The 16,883-nt window shown below is 38.4% G+C and overlaps 3 protein-coding genes across 3 annotated transcripts; 2 read left to right on the top strand and 1 right to left on the bottom strand.

The window, feature by feature from the left end:
• Positions 1–766: 766 nt before the first annotated feature.
• On the top strand, positions 767–1,453 carry LOC140163699 (craniofacial development protein 2-like). The gene has a single exon (XM_072187015.1). It carries the CDS (start codon positions 767–769, stop codon positions 1,451–1,453), a length of 687 nt encoding a protein of 228 aa, XP_072043116.1.
• A 324-nt stretch (positions 1,454–1,777) lies between these two features.
• LOC140163698 (uncharacterized) lies at positions 1,778–2,374 on the top strand. Its single transcript, XM_072187014.1, has one exon. It carries the CDS (start codon positions 1,778–1,780, stop codon positions 2,372–2,374), a length of 597 nt encoding a protein of 198 aa, XP_072043115.1.
• Positions 2,375–11,020: 8,646 nt separating this feature from the next.
• LOC140163697 (uncharacterized) lies at positions 11,021–12,518 on the bottom strand. Its single transcript, XM_072187013.1, has 3 exons — positions 11,553–12,518; positions 11,367–11,403; positions 11,021–11,247 (listed from the first exon to the last, which is right to left on the bottom strand). Exons 1-3 carry the CDS (start codon positions 11,796–11,798, stop codon positions 11,021–11,023), a joined length of 510 nt encoding a protein of 169 aa, XP_072043114.1. The 5' UTR covers positions 11,799–12,518.
• Between the last annotated feature and the right edge of the window lie 4,365 nt (positions 12,519–16,883).

The raw sequence follows: 16,883 nt of genomic DNA, 5'->3' as shown, positions 1-16,883 counted from the left end.
TTAAGGCACCATCAAAATTGCAGAACAAAAAGTCCCTAATAAAAACAGCAAGTTATTTAAAACGCGTTTTCCAGACAAAACAAAGTATGATTCCATAGAGGATCACTCAATCATCCACTGGGTAGGCAAATGCACCCGCTTGGCCGCTTCCAAGTCTTCCGGGTCTTCCTGGATCTGGTGAACAGTAACGAAGTTAGATGCTGCGCCTTCAAGTACCTATTGAAGATACACGTATAAAGGAAGGTTATGTATGTTTATTTTGCTACCTTTTTCAATGCTCTAACAGATGTCTTAGTGTTTTGTATACCATAAATACATAATGAAAAAATGAAACTTAAAGAATTAAGCATTAAAAACAGGAGGGGGAGCTGGACCCCCTGTCAGAATTAAGAACGAAATCTGACTTAAGAACGGGCAGGAGTCCAAGGAGTTCATCCAGTACATCTACTAATCCCATCGTGGTAGATTTGCCAGATCAGGGTGAGATCAAGAGATCTCCCCTGCCACCGGTCATCATGTAACCCGGTGCAATCTGTACATGCTCGAGCCCCCGGCGACTAACCCGGGACACCCACCCTGGAGCAGCTGCTCCTGGTGAGGAGGGGGGAGCTGGACCCCTGTCAGAATTAAGACCAAGATCTGACTTAAGAGCTTCTTTAGAACGGGCAGGAGTCCAAGGAGTTCATCCAACACATCTACCTTGTGGTAGACTTGCCAACCCGCACCCGACCAGCGTGGCAAGTATTGGTCGAAAACCTCCCAAATTATGACAGTACAACGAAAGCCAAGGCCCTCAGTCCCCAGCAGCTCCGGACAGTCAAAAGTAGGCAACGGTTTGACCGGTGAAGGAGCAGAGGGTGCTAAGAATCTCTGGAAGAAAAATAAAAGTTGCCAGCAGAAATTAAATATCTGCACCTACAACACAAGAACTTTAGTAGGAGAAGACAAACTTATTGATCTTGAGAACGAACTCGAACATATCAATTGGGACATAGTTGGATTAAGTGAAATTAAGAGAAGAGGAGAAGAACTAGTGGAACTACGAAGTAGGTCAATGTTCTATTATAAAGGCAGGGATAATGACAGCAACAGTGGAGTGGGCTTCTTGGTGAACAAGAACATCAAGGACAAAACCATCAGCTACAGGAATTCAGGGGATAGAATAGCTCAGATTATCATCCAACTTACAGAAAGATACAGACTTCAGATAATTCAGGTGTATGCACCAACAACCAACCATGATGAGGAAGAAGTGATTGAATTATATGAGGAAGTATACAAACTCATTGAAGAGGAAAAGACACACTTTAAAATTGTTATGGGAGACTTTAACGCTCAAGTTGGGAAAAAAGATGATGAAAAAGAAACATCAGTTGGAAACTTTGGATACAAGAAGAGAAATGAACGAGGGGATCTTTTAGTGGATTTCGCAGAGGCAAATAAACTAAAATAGGAAATACTTTCTTCAAAAAAGAAAGAAAGCCGCAAGTGGACCTGGAAAAGCCCAAATGGTCTTCACAAGAATGAAATCGACTATATTCTGTGTGGCAGACAACAAACTTTGCTAGATATCTCAGTACTCAATAAATTTTCGACAGGAAGTGATCACAGATTGGTTAGATGTATAGCAACCTTCAATATCCGTAAAGAAAGGAGGAAACTCATTACCAAGAAAAAGGCAATTGATTTAAACAAATTACAGGAGGAGAAATACATCTTCGAAGTAGAACTGAAAAACAGATTTGAAGGATTGGAAGTAGAAGAAAGTGTTGGAAACATGTACGAAGACATTAGTGATGCAGTAGCTACAAAGGCTCATGAGGTGACTGGTTCCAAAAGAAAAGGGAATACAGACAAGCTTAGTCAAGAAACCAAAGATCTACTAAGCAGAAGAAGGGACATGGCAGCACAAGAAAAACACAATACACCAGAATATAGAGAACTATGCAAATCAGCAAGAAAGAAGATGAAAACTGACATTCGCAATTTCAATACAGAGCACGTCAGAAGAGAAATAGAAAATAACAGGAGTGTAAAAAAGGCCAAAAGAAGCTTAGTCATAGGGAAAAATCAAATCATTCAAATGAAGGAAGAAGATGGTACCATCATCAATGACAGAGATAGAATAATCAAAAGAGCAGAAGAATTTTACCAAGACTTATATGACAGCAAAACCCCAGTACCTGATGTAAATCTGGTCCCAGAACATGAAGAGGAAGATATCCTTGATGTGGGAGCAGATGAGGTGGAAGCAGCTTTGAAGTCAATGAATAATGGAAAATCTCCAGGGCCAGATGATATCGTGGCAGAAATGCTAAAGTGTGGAGGAGACACAGTCATCCAAGCATTGGCAAACTCTTTACGAAATGTCTAAGAACCAAGAACCCTTTCATCAGAAGGGGAGTTCGTCAAGGAGATACCATGTCACCCAAGCTGTTTGTGGCAACCCTAGAAGAAATCTTCAAAAGATTGAACTGGGCTAATAAAGGCATCAATGTAAATGGAAAGAAATTAAACCATCTAAGGTTTGCAGATGACATTGTAATCATATCTGGAGATGCAGCCGAGTTGGAAGAAATGTTAACTGATTTGAGCAATGAGAGTAGGAAAGTGGGGCTAAAAATGAACATGTCAAAAACAAAGGTCATGTTCAACATGTATGCAGATAATAAGGAAATCAAAATTGGAAATGAAACACTGGAACATGTATCCAAATACACTTACCTAGGACAAGAGATTTGGCCAGATGGGAATCAGCCGCAGGAAATAAAGAGAAAAACGCAAGCAGGATGGGCAGCTTTCAGCAGACACAAAGATATACTAACAGACAAACACATGCCAAATTGTCTGAAAAGGAAACTTTTCAATCAATGCATCTTACCTGCCATAACATTATGGAAGTGAAACTTGGACATTAAACAAAGATATGGAAAGGAAACTTCAGACTACACAACGAAGTATGGAAAGGATGATGCTGGGGTATACAAGGAGAGACCGGAAAAGGAACAGCTGGACTAGGGAACAAACAAGAGTAAAAGATGTGTTAACAACAGTAAAAAGAATTAAATGGAGGTGGGCTGGACATCTGAGTAGGATAACAGATATTTCGCGGTTAATGGTGCTTTGTAGCCTGCGGGGCAAACTAGTTGGATATCCATATTTCGGGGTGAGTGGTTTTTGAAGCTCCGAGGGCAAACTAGTTGGATATCCATATTTCGCGGTTAGCGGTTCTTTGTAGCCCTGCGGAGCAAACTAGTTGGATATCCATATTTCGCGGTTAGCGGTTCTTTGTAGCCCTGCGGGGTAAACTAGTGGGATATCCATATTTCGCGGTTTGTGGTTCTAGTGGTTTTAACGACCCGTAACCACCCCAGTCAGCTGCATACCGCATCCAGCTATTTTAATTATCAAAATACTAGTTTTTTAATGCTATGGGGTAACAGAATTATTAAAAAATTAATAGCTGAACCCAATAGTTCAGCCAAGGACTGGAAACGACATATTGATGACTTTATATAGAGTGTATTCAATAAACCCAAGGCGGAACGAGAGTTGCTAAGTAACCGCTATCCGAACCATAAACACACATGCATGATCAGACAACGAGTATTCAATTTCCTCATAGCATCCCACGTTGTACACACGTCAGTCGAATTTGGCGGTGTTGGTTTGTTAGCCCTCCAAGTTATAACATCGTTCACTTTGTGTTGAACATTGTATGTGGGCCTCGCTGTAATAACATAAAGATCAGTATGATCAGTGTGGTATCACAGAGCAGACCTAGGGAAGGTTTTCTCATTTTTTCAAAATATTTGTTTTAAACAAAAATATACACCATTCTGTGCAATTTTTAGCTTAATAGAGTGACAAAATGGCTTTTTTCACATGTTTTTTTTCAATATTTCGAAAAAAGAGACGAATTTCAAAAAAAAAAAAAACCTTCCCTAAGTTCAAGTCTCTGCTTCATAAAAAACTAACCGATTTTGTTGTTGTCCAAACTGATTTTTTGTGATTTTTTCAAAAACGAATGATTTTGGTAAAAATCTGACGTCACCATAGGATTGCTTGACTCATTTCCTTTCCAAAAATGTATAGTTTTATTTACTTTGGATGTAAACTTCAGAAATAATGATGTTCTAAAAGGTCCATGTTCGCTCCCATTACACTGCCCTTAATAGGCGGGAATTATTCGGGTTTTTTTACTGCGCAAGTCAATAAAGTTCCAAATTACGCAGCGCGTAAATTCACAAAAGCATGTGTCATTCATGCAATATTCAAAGCGCAGTTCGCGTACGTGCTGCGCCCAGCTGTGTGTGTATGCCATTCTACATGTATATCAATCCACAATGTTATGAGTCCCGCCTATTATGAGCTGGTCAGAGTATAACACAACATACATGAAGTAAGAAACAGGTTTCGATGGTGTACGTAGGTCTATTTTGTGTTTTTATTTTATTCTTGCAAACAAACAATCTGATCAACTGAAGTTGTGAGCTTTCGCTCCTGGATATCTACTGACAAATGTCATAAAAAGTGGATGCTATAGGATTGTGAAATACTCCTTTAACATATTATGTCACATTTAGTGATGTAGGCCTATGCACTTGAATGTTACCCATGAAAATAAAAGGTAAAGTTTAAGTTGTACATGTTAACGATCTAAATAATACAATTTAAATATTACACCACTTTATCACCAATGCATCATTTTTACAAAAAAAAATAATTTAAGCCCTTAGCTCCAATGTGCTCTGTTCTATTTCAGATGCCATTTTACCCAAAATGGTTTAAACTTGATAAATTTGTGTTTGTGGGATATTTCAATCTGTTGGCGTTGAAGATGCTGCTGGATATAAATTTGTATCTGCGGAATATTCCAATTTCTGTTGGTCTTGATTCTTGAAGATGATGCTGTGGAAGGCTGTTGTGTAGAGTGTAAATGAGATGACTACTGTGTATATAGTGTGGATGAGATGACCACTGTGAACTTCTGGCAAATCCAGAACAATCAGAACACCTTATCTCTCATTGCAAATTTAAGAAGTTCATGGACATTTGGTAACTTGGTATAATTGACCATGCAGGCTGACCTAGGTAGCTGACTTTGTCCATAAAACAAAATCTGTTCATGGACAGTTTGTAACTTAACTTCAACTTCCAGACCACTACACTATCAATCTGTCAACACTCATAATATTGAAACTGATTATCATTCCCAGGTAACAAAACCCTCCACTATGGGCTACAGAACACAGTCTTATAAATAATTTCATGTGGAATGAGGCTAATATCCTATCCCCACCTCAAACTAGAAATCTCACTGTTGCATATATTTATGAACTATGTCATGAGGAGTGAGGTTATTTTAGGAGCTGGCAGTAGTCTGCATTAGTGCATTTCTATTAATGAGATACCATGCATTATTCTACAAAATATTTTTAGTGATTACAAAGCAAGAGCATTTGCAAAAGAAGCTCGACTTGGAGCTACTTAGGTTCCAGGGTCAAATTTTATTTCAAGGTCTAAACTGAATGTATATATTCACTCAGGTGTACCTGAGCGAAAAAAGGAGGAAAAGCGGGTACATACCAAACTTGTTCAGATAAGGGCCTATATGGAAAATGGGCGATTTTAACTTCCTTCTTCAAGAAAGTTGCCTCTGGAATGGACACTTTAGAATATGATCACTTTGATGTAAAAATATATTTTTTTATAAGTTAAGCTTTCTTCCGTGGATTTGCAAATGATTGCAAGTACCTACATTTAGACACAATGCACGCGTCTCACAACTCCCTGTCCTCTGCTATTCCAGCATCTATCTTTCCTGAACGACCTTCTGGTATTCTTCTTGCAATTCCTGAGCCAGGGGATGCTGTCCTGTCCTTTGCAAACCGTCTAGAAGGTCTCTTGGCCAGTCTTCTTGGTCTCGTTGTAACAGTGAAACGGTATTGGTAAATCAAGCCAACAAATAATATTATTTGGGTAATTGTCTTTTCATTTTCCTATCCCCAAATCGCGTGTATCCCTTTAAATTGGATTTCTTGTAATTGTCAGTCAATCAATTAACTCCGTCAGCCAATTAGCGCGCCGTACGTATTCAATCAATTATCTCCGTATCCAATCAATTATCTCCGTATCCAATCAGAGCGCGCTATGGCTGGGCTCTGTCAGGCTTCCCTCGTGATATCTTTCTTTTACTCGTTGGATCCGTTCGATAGGCAAGTTCTTGAGATTCGCTGTTAAAAATTCTGATATTTCACATAAATCGCGGTTTGGGGGGAATTTAAGTGATATTAGACTGTCAGGAATATGTTATAGATCCTTCACATGAGTTATTTTGGTTGTGGTCTTGTTGTAAAATGTGTAATTTGATGAATCATGATGCAGTCATGGTCCATGGCAAAGGCGATTCGACCTTTGTGGCATTAAACCCAGTTAACAGGAAATTAATCCAGTAAATCGATTCAGTAAAGCAAATAAGCTCATGCATTCGATCACTAACGGCAACCAGCTTCGGTCGATTACCTCAGCTGCAGCGTGTAAAACTCTAATTTGCATAGAGGCTGTACGTGAAATTATTGATTGGCTCCAAACAAAGGATTTGAACCGGTGCACGTAATCATGGCGCAGTGCAGTCCATTCAATCAAATGTTGTCATCAACCTATTTGATCGCAGTGCATTGTTATGTGTGTGAGACGAACTGTCGCGGTTGATTGCAATCAAACAAACGATGTCTTATGTATTACTTTGTTCCGTGATGAAAATCGTGATGTTTTATTTAATCACTCTCGAAAAATGTATTTCTTTTGTAAGCCTATTACTTTGTTTTGTGATGAAAATCGTGATGTTTTATTTCATCACGCTTTAAAACAAACGATTTCTCACGTATTACTTTGTTTCGTGATGACAATTTTGATGTTTTATTTCATCACTCACGAAAAATTGATTTCTTATGTATTACTTTGTTTCGGGATGAAAATCGTGATGTTTTATTTCATCATCACGCTCCAAAACAAACGATTTCTTATGCATTATATTTGTTTTGTGATGAAAATCGTGATGTTTTATTTCATTAAAACGGTAGGCCCTATGTTGAAAAATGTAGAAAGTGATGATGATGATGTCGATGATGATGATGATGATGATGATGATGATGATGATGATGATGATGATGATGATGTCTCCAAAAGTGTCCCGATTTGTTTTTCTTGCCCTAAATCGTGCGTATCTATTAATAAGGCACTTCAATAATCAATAATCAGTCCCGTGACGGCCTCCACTAACTAGCTACTAACTTGGGTTTATGGGCGCTGATATTTCATGTTCACTGTCACTTATTTATCAGAAAAGTGCGACCCTTTGTCAATCACCTACAGTACCCAATGTCGGCATACTATATAAGAAACTCATCATGAAGGTTTGCCAGAGAATAATTAAAATGTAGCTTTTACCGTTTTTTTGTGGCATCCTTCAGAAGTGAGCGGTCCGATACCAATATTTTCGGTCAAATCTCCATTCAATTAACACGGGGAGTTGGCTAGCTATGCCTTGCCCTCACTCATATTTTACAAAAGTGCGACCATTTCTGAACATCTAACCTAGCTGTAATTTTAGGTCATGTTAGAGAAATATATTTGCTAGAAGTTTTGGAGAATAAATTAAATATTGGCTGGTTATTTTTCACACAGTGATGTTAACTAGTCAAGTGCCCATTCTTCCAACATACATCATTTGTAGGGGTCACGCGTCAATGGTGAGAGCACTGTGTATTGTGTATAGGAAAACGGACAGTAACTGCAGTATGTATCTTTGTTTAGATTTTTGTCAGAATTGCTTGTTGCAGTTCGCACATGGTTTTTATGTGTGAGTTCGTGGTTTCTCAAAATTCTAAATATTTCGTCTTCCATTTTTCTCTTTAAAGTCATCCTGTGCACGTAATATTGTCAAATTTTTGGGCTCATACGGATCAGCAAATATTCCTGACCAGTTGATATCATTGTTGCATTTGGGGCGCTCAGACTGGCCAAGGGGAAGGTATTTTTAAATATTTTGGCGATATAAAATTATGAAAATAGTCGCATGTTTTGAGTCAAAATCACTGCGCGCTGAGTGCATGAGTGCGCGTATGCATGTACCATCTAATTAACCTGGGGATGTTTATTTTATATTATTGGAGCGTGATGGCACAAATGTTTATGTTGACATTTAATTGCTGAGATTATTTTCTTCGGGTGATCCTTCCCTTTCGCCATCTTATTAATTGCAATGCGCTGTATTTATTTATGTCATGTCGCCTTGCTCAAGTTTTTCTCAGATATTTATGTAAATTTTTTGAGATTATATACAGGCAGTTTGGTCATGTTCGAACGTCCTGCATCTTGAATCTTTTAAATAAATGCATGCATGTCATATGTAAACAAAGAATATTGACGTTCTCTAAAACATGTAAAAACAATATAAATTTAGGATTATTATTATCGGTCACACCCATACCAAATATTCTAATTGTCATGTAGCCACTTTTATATACTTTCTGCTTTGGAGAAAGATACTTAAAATGTCATAGGATTTTATTTATGCATTGGTGAAAGTATACTAAATTGTGATTTGTTTATTGATTTTTTTTTATGCATTGCGTATAACTTGAATTGCTATGGTTCATTTATGTGAATGTTTAGCGTTCACGGGAAGACGTGGTAAGTGATGGGCAGTGTTGATTATTTATTTATTTTATTGTATTTTATTGATTTCAACGGACTTGTGCACGTGTTTGCTCTTAGTGGGATATACTTAGGCCTACAGGCCTGAGTGGAGTATCGACTAATATGGAGAAGTAGGGATTAACGCCGGCCCTGTGAGTTACCCGGGGTTAATCCTGAGTGGATTATCAACTAAGATGGAGAAGTAGGGATTAACGCCGGCCCTGTGAGTTACCCGGGGTTAATCCTGAGTGGATTATCAACTAAGATGGAGAAGTAGGGATTAACGCCGGCCCTGTGAGTTACCCGGGGTTAATCCTGAGTGGATTATCAACTAAGATGGAGAAGTAGGGATTAACGCCGGCCCTGTGAGTTACCCGGGGTTAATCCTGAGTGGATTATCAACTAAGATGGAGAAGTAGGGATTAACGCCGGCCCTGTGAGTTACCCGGGGTTAATCCTGAGTGGATTATCGACTAAGATGGAGAAGTAGGGATTAACGCCGGCCCTGTGAGTTACCCGGGGTTAATCCTGAGTGGATTATCAACTAAGATGGAGAAGTAGGGATTAACGCCGGCCCTGTGAGTTACCCGGGGTTAATCCTGAGTGGATTATCGACTAAGATGGAGAAGTAGGGATTAACGCCGGCCCTGTGAGTTACCCGGGTTAATCCTGAGTGATTATCAACTAAGATGGAGAAGTAGGGATTAACGCCGGCCCTGTGAGTTACCCGGGGTTAATCCTGAGTGGATTATCAACTAAGATGGAGAAGTAGGGATTAACGCCGGCCCTGTGAGCTACCCGGGGTTAATCCTGAGTGGATTATCAACTAAGATGGAGAGTAGGGATTAACGCCGGCCCTGTGAGTTACCCGGGTTAATCCGGAGTGAGTATCAACTAAGATGGAGAAGTAGGGATTAACGCCGGCCCTGTGAGTTACCCGGGGTTAATCCTGAGTGGATTATCAACTAAGATGGAGAAGTAGGGATTAACGCCGGCCCTGTGAGTTACCCGGGGTTAATCCGGAGTGGAGTATCAACTAAGATGGAGAAGTAGGGATTAACGCCGGCCCTGTGAGTTACCCGGGGTTAATCCTGAGTGGATTATCAACTAAGATGGAGAAGTAGGGATTAACGCCGGCCCTGTGAGTTACCCGGGGTTAATCCTGAGTGGAGTATCAACTAAATGGAGTAGTATTCCTTAGAGTTACGTCAACTAAGTCTGAGGAGTACTGTGGTATTTGGGAGGAGGTTATTTTGGTGAGTTATATATTTTATGAGTAAGGGAGGAGGCTATTTTGGTGAGTTCTATATTTTATGGGTGAGGGAGGAGGCTATTTTGGTGAGTTATATATTTTATAAGTGAGGGAGGAGACAAATTGTGAGCCAAATTATTACATTGGAGGAGACGAGTTTTACATTGTAGAAGAGGAGGAGAGGATATTTTATATGGAAGGGGCATGGACAAATTTTGATGTACAAAATTTACCCCCCTTGTATTTTTTGTGTTTATTTTTGTAGTGCAGTAAGTTGAGATACATTATTTTTACGTGGTACATATTTTATTATGTTATGTGATATGCACGGTCCGTTGGAATCATATTGTTTTATTATGTATTATGAAATGGTGATGATACATAAAGATGCATGCCTCTGGTGTGACATTTTTTATGTATTATCGAAAATCTGGTCAGCACCTAGAGGGGAGCCATGCTGACCAGATTTTCATTGCGCAAAAAGTAGTTGTGTTTTATAGGATTTTCGATAGATTTTATGATGATACTTTGCTAATACATGCTTGCATGTGTTCGTAAGTGTCATCTCTATTAGCATGCGCTGAGCGGAGCTATGCTGCCCAAATTTTCATTTTGTGCCAAATAACTTAGTTTTTTTCGTATGTCTGTAATGTGTAATCATATGTAACGCTTTTAACGTTCTTATAACTTTCTTTTACTCGTTGGATCCGTTCGATAGGTGAGGGAGGGTGCTAGTTGAGTAGTATGACCGAAGCCATTGTAGGAGTGGGATGCTTTGTATAGGGGTGTGACTGAATCCTGTATGTTGTAGTCTGGAGTTATGTAAATAAAATATTGTTGAAGATAAAGAAGACAAATTGGAACGACCCACGTGAAGAGTTATTTAGATGCACTCCTGTTTGTAAAAATATCGAAGGTGGGGTTCTGCCCCCACGACTTGCCCCGTCTCAATACAAAATTTTCCGTGTTCCCATTTTGGTGACTGGTGTCAACCCGGCCACCTGACTTTCAAAATCAAATTCCAGTCCAACCAGGTATTCATTTAACACTCATTGAGACATTCACTCATCTTGGCAATCGGCCGTCCCGCCACAACAGAAAGAGCAGAAGCGTATTGGCATTCTTGATGCGTTGTTGGACGTCTGTAGCACCTGTTCCTTCAAAGATTAGGCAGTCTTTTGGAGGTAGGTATAGAAGACTGGAAGTCAGCATGTTAGGATCCATGTCGGTTTCGATCAGATCCCATCGACGCCTCAACACGAGTCGCCATTGCAGTAGGTATTCAGAGATATCTGAAGTAGAAAATCAACATTAAATATTTTAACACTTTGTCCAATTTAGTCCAAACCTAATAAATCATAAGGTGTATAGTCTTGCAATATATTATAATGAGGAGGCTCGTCTTACTTACTCATTTCAATTACACACTTCTCACAATTGGTTTCAGACTGCATGGAAAATATGAAAAAAAAAACAATATAAGGAATTTTGTTTTCCTTTAACAAATAACATGTAAGAAACTTTAAATATTTTAAGAATACTAGAAGAGAAGACATTTGGATATCATATCTTTATATTATCATGATTATTCCAATACCTTGCTTGTATTCGCCTCCAGCACCTCTTCAATGGCCTTGACAGAATCCATTTTGGCTACAAGACTGAGTCGAGTTAAGACATATTGGAGCATTCCAATCGTCATCTTCCTTTTCTTGTCCTTTCTCCACCTCTTGATAATGTTAACAGTTGGTGATTCTTCTCGTCCTTTGCTGTTCTCTGCAATTTGATCCACGTCGTACGTTTGGATACCCAATGCTTTGCCTACATATATGTAGTCTTCCATCCGATCGTCTAGTCTGTCCAGTCTCCCGAAGCATCTTTCCACGATGTCAACTGGAAGCCACTCGTATGGTCATTCTGAGCCAAATTCCTGCAAGAACATCTTATCGTAACCTTGGAACAGGATCATAGATACCTCTTCTGGTCTACTATCACACACAACAATGCCATTTTTCTTTTCTGCTTTAATCAGACTTTCTCTACTGTAGGTCGCTACATTCTCCAGATTCTTGTTTGCTTTCAGCGAACGTCGACTGATATATTTGACTTTCACATTTGTGCCCGGGGATCTTTCAAACAGCTCCTGTTGAATCAAATCTACGACGTCCTGCAGGCAACGATAGCAAGCTTCTTTTTGAATCTTTGTTGGGGACTGTAACTGCTATGTTGATAGCCCGTTTATACTTTGTCAATTGGACCACAACTCTGATGAAGGATATGACAAATTCAAGTGCAGATCGAGATACAGTCGCTGATTCTCTGTGGTTGTCAATGAGCTTCTTTTGTACACACGGGAAGAAGTTGGGATTAAAGATGTCGATACTTTTAGCGCACTCAATACTCATTCCTTTCACGTCATAAGCCTCTTCTGCATCCCAACCAATCTCCGGCACATCGACTGGTAGTTTTCCTGGTAGCAAAAACTTGTTGTCTGCTGTCTCGTGAGCAAGATCCATATGATCTAGTAGGCCCAGCAGCTGTGGAACATTTATCTTCTTGGGAAGGAACTCTGCATATTTTTTCCCTCCGGCTGTGGAGTGAATCCAGCTCAAGATCTGCTAGAGATGTGCTTACAAACACGCTTCTGGATGTTCTCCATCTGGTTCCCTTGACTTTGAGTAAGGCCAGCATGCCAAAGAGGGGCAGAATATTCCAAATACTGGTCTCATGTATCCCTTATTATACTGTGAGTAGCTCACTCAGAACCCTGCTTCTTTCAATTTGCGCATCATAAACATTTTGCGGTTTGCTTTGGTGCACATGCTATCGACAGGGCTATCCCATTTTAAGTCATTTTGGATCATGGCATTTGGCACCCAGTAATTTGACTTTATCAACAACTGCAAGTTGGTGGTTTCTACTTCATCTACTGCTGATGAGTAGTTCATCAATGCCCCATCTACTGCTGATATCAAGTAGTTCATTAATGCCCCATCTACTGCTAGTAGCAAGTAGTTCATCAATGCTCCATCTACTGCTGATATCAAGTAGTTCATTAATGCCCCATCTACTGCTGGTAGCAAGTAGTTCATCAATGCCAAATCTACTGCTGATAGCAAGTAGTTCATCAATGCCCCATCTACTGCTGATATCAAGTAGTTCATCAATGCCCCATCTAGGCATACTGCTGCTTGCAAGTAGTTCAAGTGGCTACGGCTTTTGACATTAATTAACATGTAGGCATACGAAAAAAAAAAAATAATAATCGCAATTATGAGAGTGACGGGCGTATGATACGTTTTGAAATCGCAAGCTCTCTTTTGTAACATGATTGGCTTGCCATAGACTTCCAGTACCTAAGGTTATAAGGAATGTCAGCCCGTTGCAACTATGTTTTCAAGAAAGAGGCTGACATAAAAGGTGTTATAATGCATGTATTCCAGCCGTTCAAGGTATCTATGAATAATTAAGCAGGTGACGTATTTAAGGATGTAGTGTTTCGCTTGTTTCGACGAATATAATTATTAACCATGACTGTAGAATACCATAAAAATACAATAATAATAAATGATAAAATAATAATTAATAATAATAATAATAATAATGATAACACTAATAATAATAATAATAATAATAATAATAATTGTTCCAAACCTCCAAATGGTTTTGTTACCATTAACGCGTCGGGAAGTTGCTATTAGGCCGAATGATTAAAATGAAACAGTATAATCATCCGAAAGTTAGGCCTAATTCAAAAGTTAGGCCGAATCAAACTCAAATTATTTATTTTCAAAATATATACCTTAAAACCACCTTTGTCTCAGCCATTAATTTGTTAGTTCCGTCTTAGAGATGTGATATTTTCCGCCTTAGATGAAACTGGAAGTTTTGTTACCATTAGCGCGTCGGGAAGTTGCCACGACCTGTGCGTAATCCGCGTATAGCAACGCAGCAACGGACCGTAAATAAGCGGGCCACCATTGGTTGATCTACCGAATAAATCCAAATAATTATTTGTATTTATTAATTTATCTATCTATCTATGCATTTACCATTCATCTGGAAATGCTAGAACTTACTTATTTATCTATTTATTAATTTATAATTTATCTATAGTCTCTGAGATGATACCAATGAATCGATCATGCATAAATAATAAATATAAATAAATAAATAAATAAATAATAATAAAAATAATAAATAATAAAATAAATAAATTTCGGATTTATATAGCGCCTTTTTCCAGCTAGATCTTGAAGGATTCAAAGCGCTGTAATTTCGCTGCCATGGTGAATCATCACAATCAGATCGCATCATCTAGGCCAGTTGCAGCCGAACCTCAGGCGCAGACCTATCCGCACTTAGATTGTAACATCCACCAATTATCTGCGCAGCTCCCCAAATTCCATTGGGTGAAGGAAGTTTTTTTGATAACCAAACAACTAATCACCGATTTTTTGATAGAAGGAGGAAACCGGAGATCCCGGAGAAAACCTGCGAGAGCGAGCATGGAATCGGGATAAACCAAGTGCACATGAGTCCTTGAGCCGCGCCGGGGCTTGAACCCGGGACCTCAGTGGTGCAAAGCGAGGGAACTACCGCTGCGCTAACTCGCCCTCCCTAAGTATCGATTATCGGCAAGTTCCTCTTCAAAGTATCGATCAGTTCCTCTTCAAAGTATCGATTATCGGCAAGTTCCTCTTTAATAGTATAGATAATAATAATAATAATAATAATAATAATAATAATAATAATAATAACAATAATAATATTAATAATATTAATTAAAGGAAGGTGACGTGATATATTTGGAAAATCAAATTCTTTACAACTTATGTATAACATAAATTGTCATCCCTTTCAAGCACTCATGCAAATAGACTTCTCCGTAGTCCACTTGCCCATTTTGCATACTCTGGCTATTACATTTAAGCATAAAACTCAGATTTATATTGATTTGTGTGCAACTGATAGATTTTCACATCTGTATCTGATCTTTTCAGTCACCGCACTCCCTCTCTTTGTTAGCTTCCCAAGTGGACTACTGGCTTTGCCTTGCGGTTAAGATTTTTAAAACGGGACTCTATGGAGAGTTAAGCCAATTTCTGGTCTAACTAAAATTGGCCATGATGTAATGCATCTTTAAATGGATCTGCCTTTGTGATTGGTCGCCCATATCTCGCTATGGTTTAAATCTTCCGGGCCTGCGCCATTACCATTACCGTACACAATTATCTGTGGTATTTGCGGCGCTTTTGTGTTGACGCGAAAGTTAATCTCTCATCAAACATCTAGCGCGTCTTGTACTATACCATGCTTAGTACTTGTGGTTAATGGACTGATAAACAAGTATGCTTGACAGTGTGTTTTTAGAGAGCAAAGTCCCGGGGTAATGTTCTGCTTAAAATTCAAAGTCCATAGTCGGATTTTCAGGGTTTGCTATCAATAAACTGGTAGATTCCAAAATCAGAATTGTTCAGTATTAAAGTGAGCCATTATAATTATTGCATTCAATTACTTTTATTGTCACTATTAATCATCTGATATTTTTAACTCTTTATGACCATTTTACTATTGAATACTTTAAGTTTAATAAACATCAGTATAATTTTGAGTTCAACGAAATGGGTTCATCATGACTAATAATAACATATTTCTAATAAAATTCGACTATGGCATAGTCTATCATGCAAACAGAACATGTAAATGTTTTTTTTGTAAATGTGACTAATTCTTAATGGATTGCCAGCATTGACTGCGTGATATTGGTAATCTACCGTGTTTTTATCATGATAATCATCATGATCATGTAATATATTGATTTCAAGTGAAAGGCCCTATTTTTCTCATAAACATATTGAAATTAGAAGTTCCAACTCAGTATATTTCCAAAGATATTATCAAAAAACGGCCAAATTAGTCTCAAATGTGGTATACCATATTTGAGACTAATTCAGCAGTTTTTTGATGATTTCTTCGGTAATATACCAATATGGAACGCCAAATTTCAATATGTCATGAGAAAAATATGAGCTTTCATCTGATACCAAAATCAGCATTTTGATGAGGTTAAGTGGGGGACGAGATTGTCAATCAGGTTACCCACCTTTAATAATAAAAGCTAATAAATTATAATAATAATAAATAATTTGATACTGTGCCTCTCCCATCCCATGGTGGGGACATGACATGTCACAATGCCCCGGGATAGGGCTATGATTGGATAATTGCTTGAGTTCGAGGCGTAGATGCTGGCTGCCCTGATTTTTATGATATTTATGCCTTTTTAGCTTATTTTTGTCCCGATTTTTATCCCCACCAAAGTTGGCACCCGGAAGTTGCTTCATAGTGCCCCTCCCCTATAGCTGTCTACGGCACCACCACCATTGGAGTGATTGAATAATTGATTGATTGCTTGATTGAATAATCGTTCAATGATTTATTTATTTTATACTTGTCATGAAAGTGATGAAACAATTGAAACATAATTATAGACCTAACTTTGTACAACTATTAGCAAAAAAAAAAAAAAAAAAAAAATAAACATGTTTCACGTCCCCTCCCGCTTCCTTTTTTGAGGTTTCTTCAATTATTTTTTTATTTTTTGAAATTCAGTTATAACTTTTCAACAAAATATGTCTAGGAAGTAAAGATGCTTTCTATAGCCTTGCTAATATATACAAGAAACAATTTTATAAGGTTTTGTGATAGTTAGAGGGGGCCTACCTCTCAGAACATCAAAATAAAAAGAGGCCTCCTTTTTCCAGGCATTATTGTGTACGCTAAAACAGTTCTAATTATGGTTATTTACACCGATTTTGCGATAAAAAATAAAAAGCCCCCTCCTCCTCCTTTTTTTTCAAAAATAAGGACGTGAAACATGCTTTTTATTTTACTTGGCCTAAATGAATAACAAAGTAAAATGAAG

The sequence above is a fragment of the Amphiura filiformis genome, chromosome 11 (assembly GCF_039555335.1).
Source record: "Amphiura filiformis chromosome 11, Afil_fr2py, whole genome shotgun sequence".
Classification (NCBI taxonomy): Eukaryota; Metazoa; Echinodermata; class Ophiuroidea; order Amphilepidida; family Amphiuridae; genus Amphiura; species Amphiura filiformis.
The sequence above is the reverse complement of the archived record's forward strand: the minus strand, read 5'-3'. Positions and strand labels throughout refer to the sequence as shown.

What these genes read in the sequence shown, in the direction of transcription:
- LOC140163697 (XM_072187013.1), bottom strand. Translation starts at nt 11,798, where the DNA reads ATGGAAGACTACATATATGTAGGCAAAGCATTGGGTATCCAAACGTAC. An exon ending in TGGAGGCGAATACAAGCAAG is followed by an intron (nt 11,404 to 11,552) that starts GTATTGGAATAA and finishes TTTTCCATGCAG; the next exon opens with TCTGAAACCAATTGTGAGAA. An exon ending in GAAGTGTGTAATTGAAATGA is followed by an intron (nt 11,248 to 11,366) that starts GTAAGTAAGACG and finishes TTTCTACTTCAG; the next exon opens with ATATCTCTGAATACCTACTG.
- LOC140163699 (XM_072187015.1), top strand. Translation starts at nt 767, where the DNA reads ATGACAGTACAACGAAAGCCAAGGCCCTCAGTCCCCAGCAGCTCCGGA.
- LOC140163698 (XM_072187014.1), top strand. Translation starts at nt 1,778, where the DNA reads ATGTACGAAGACATTAGTGATGCAGTAGCTACAAAGGCTCATGAGGTG.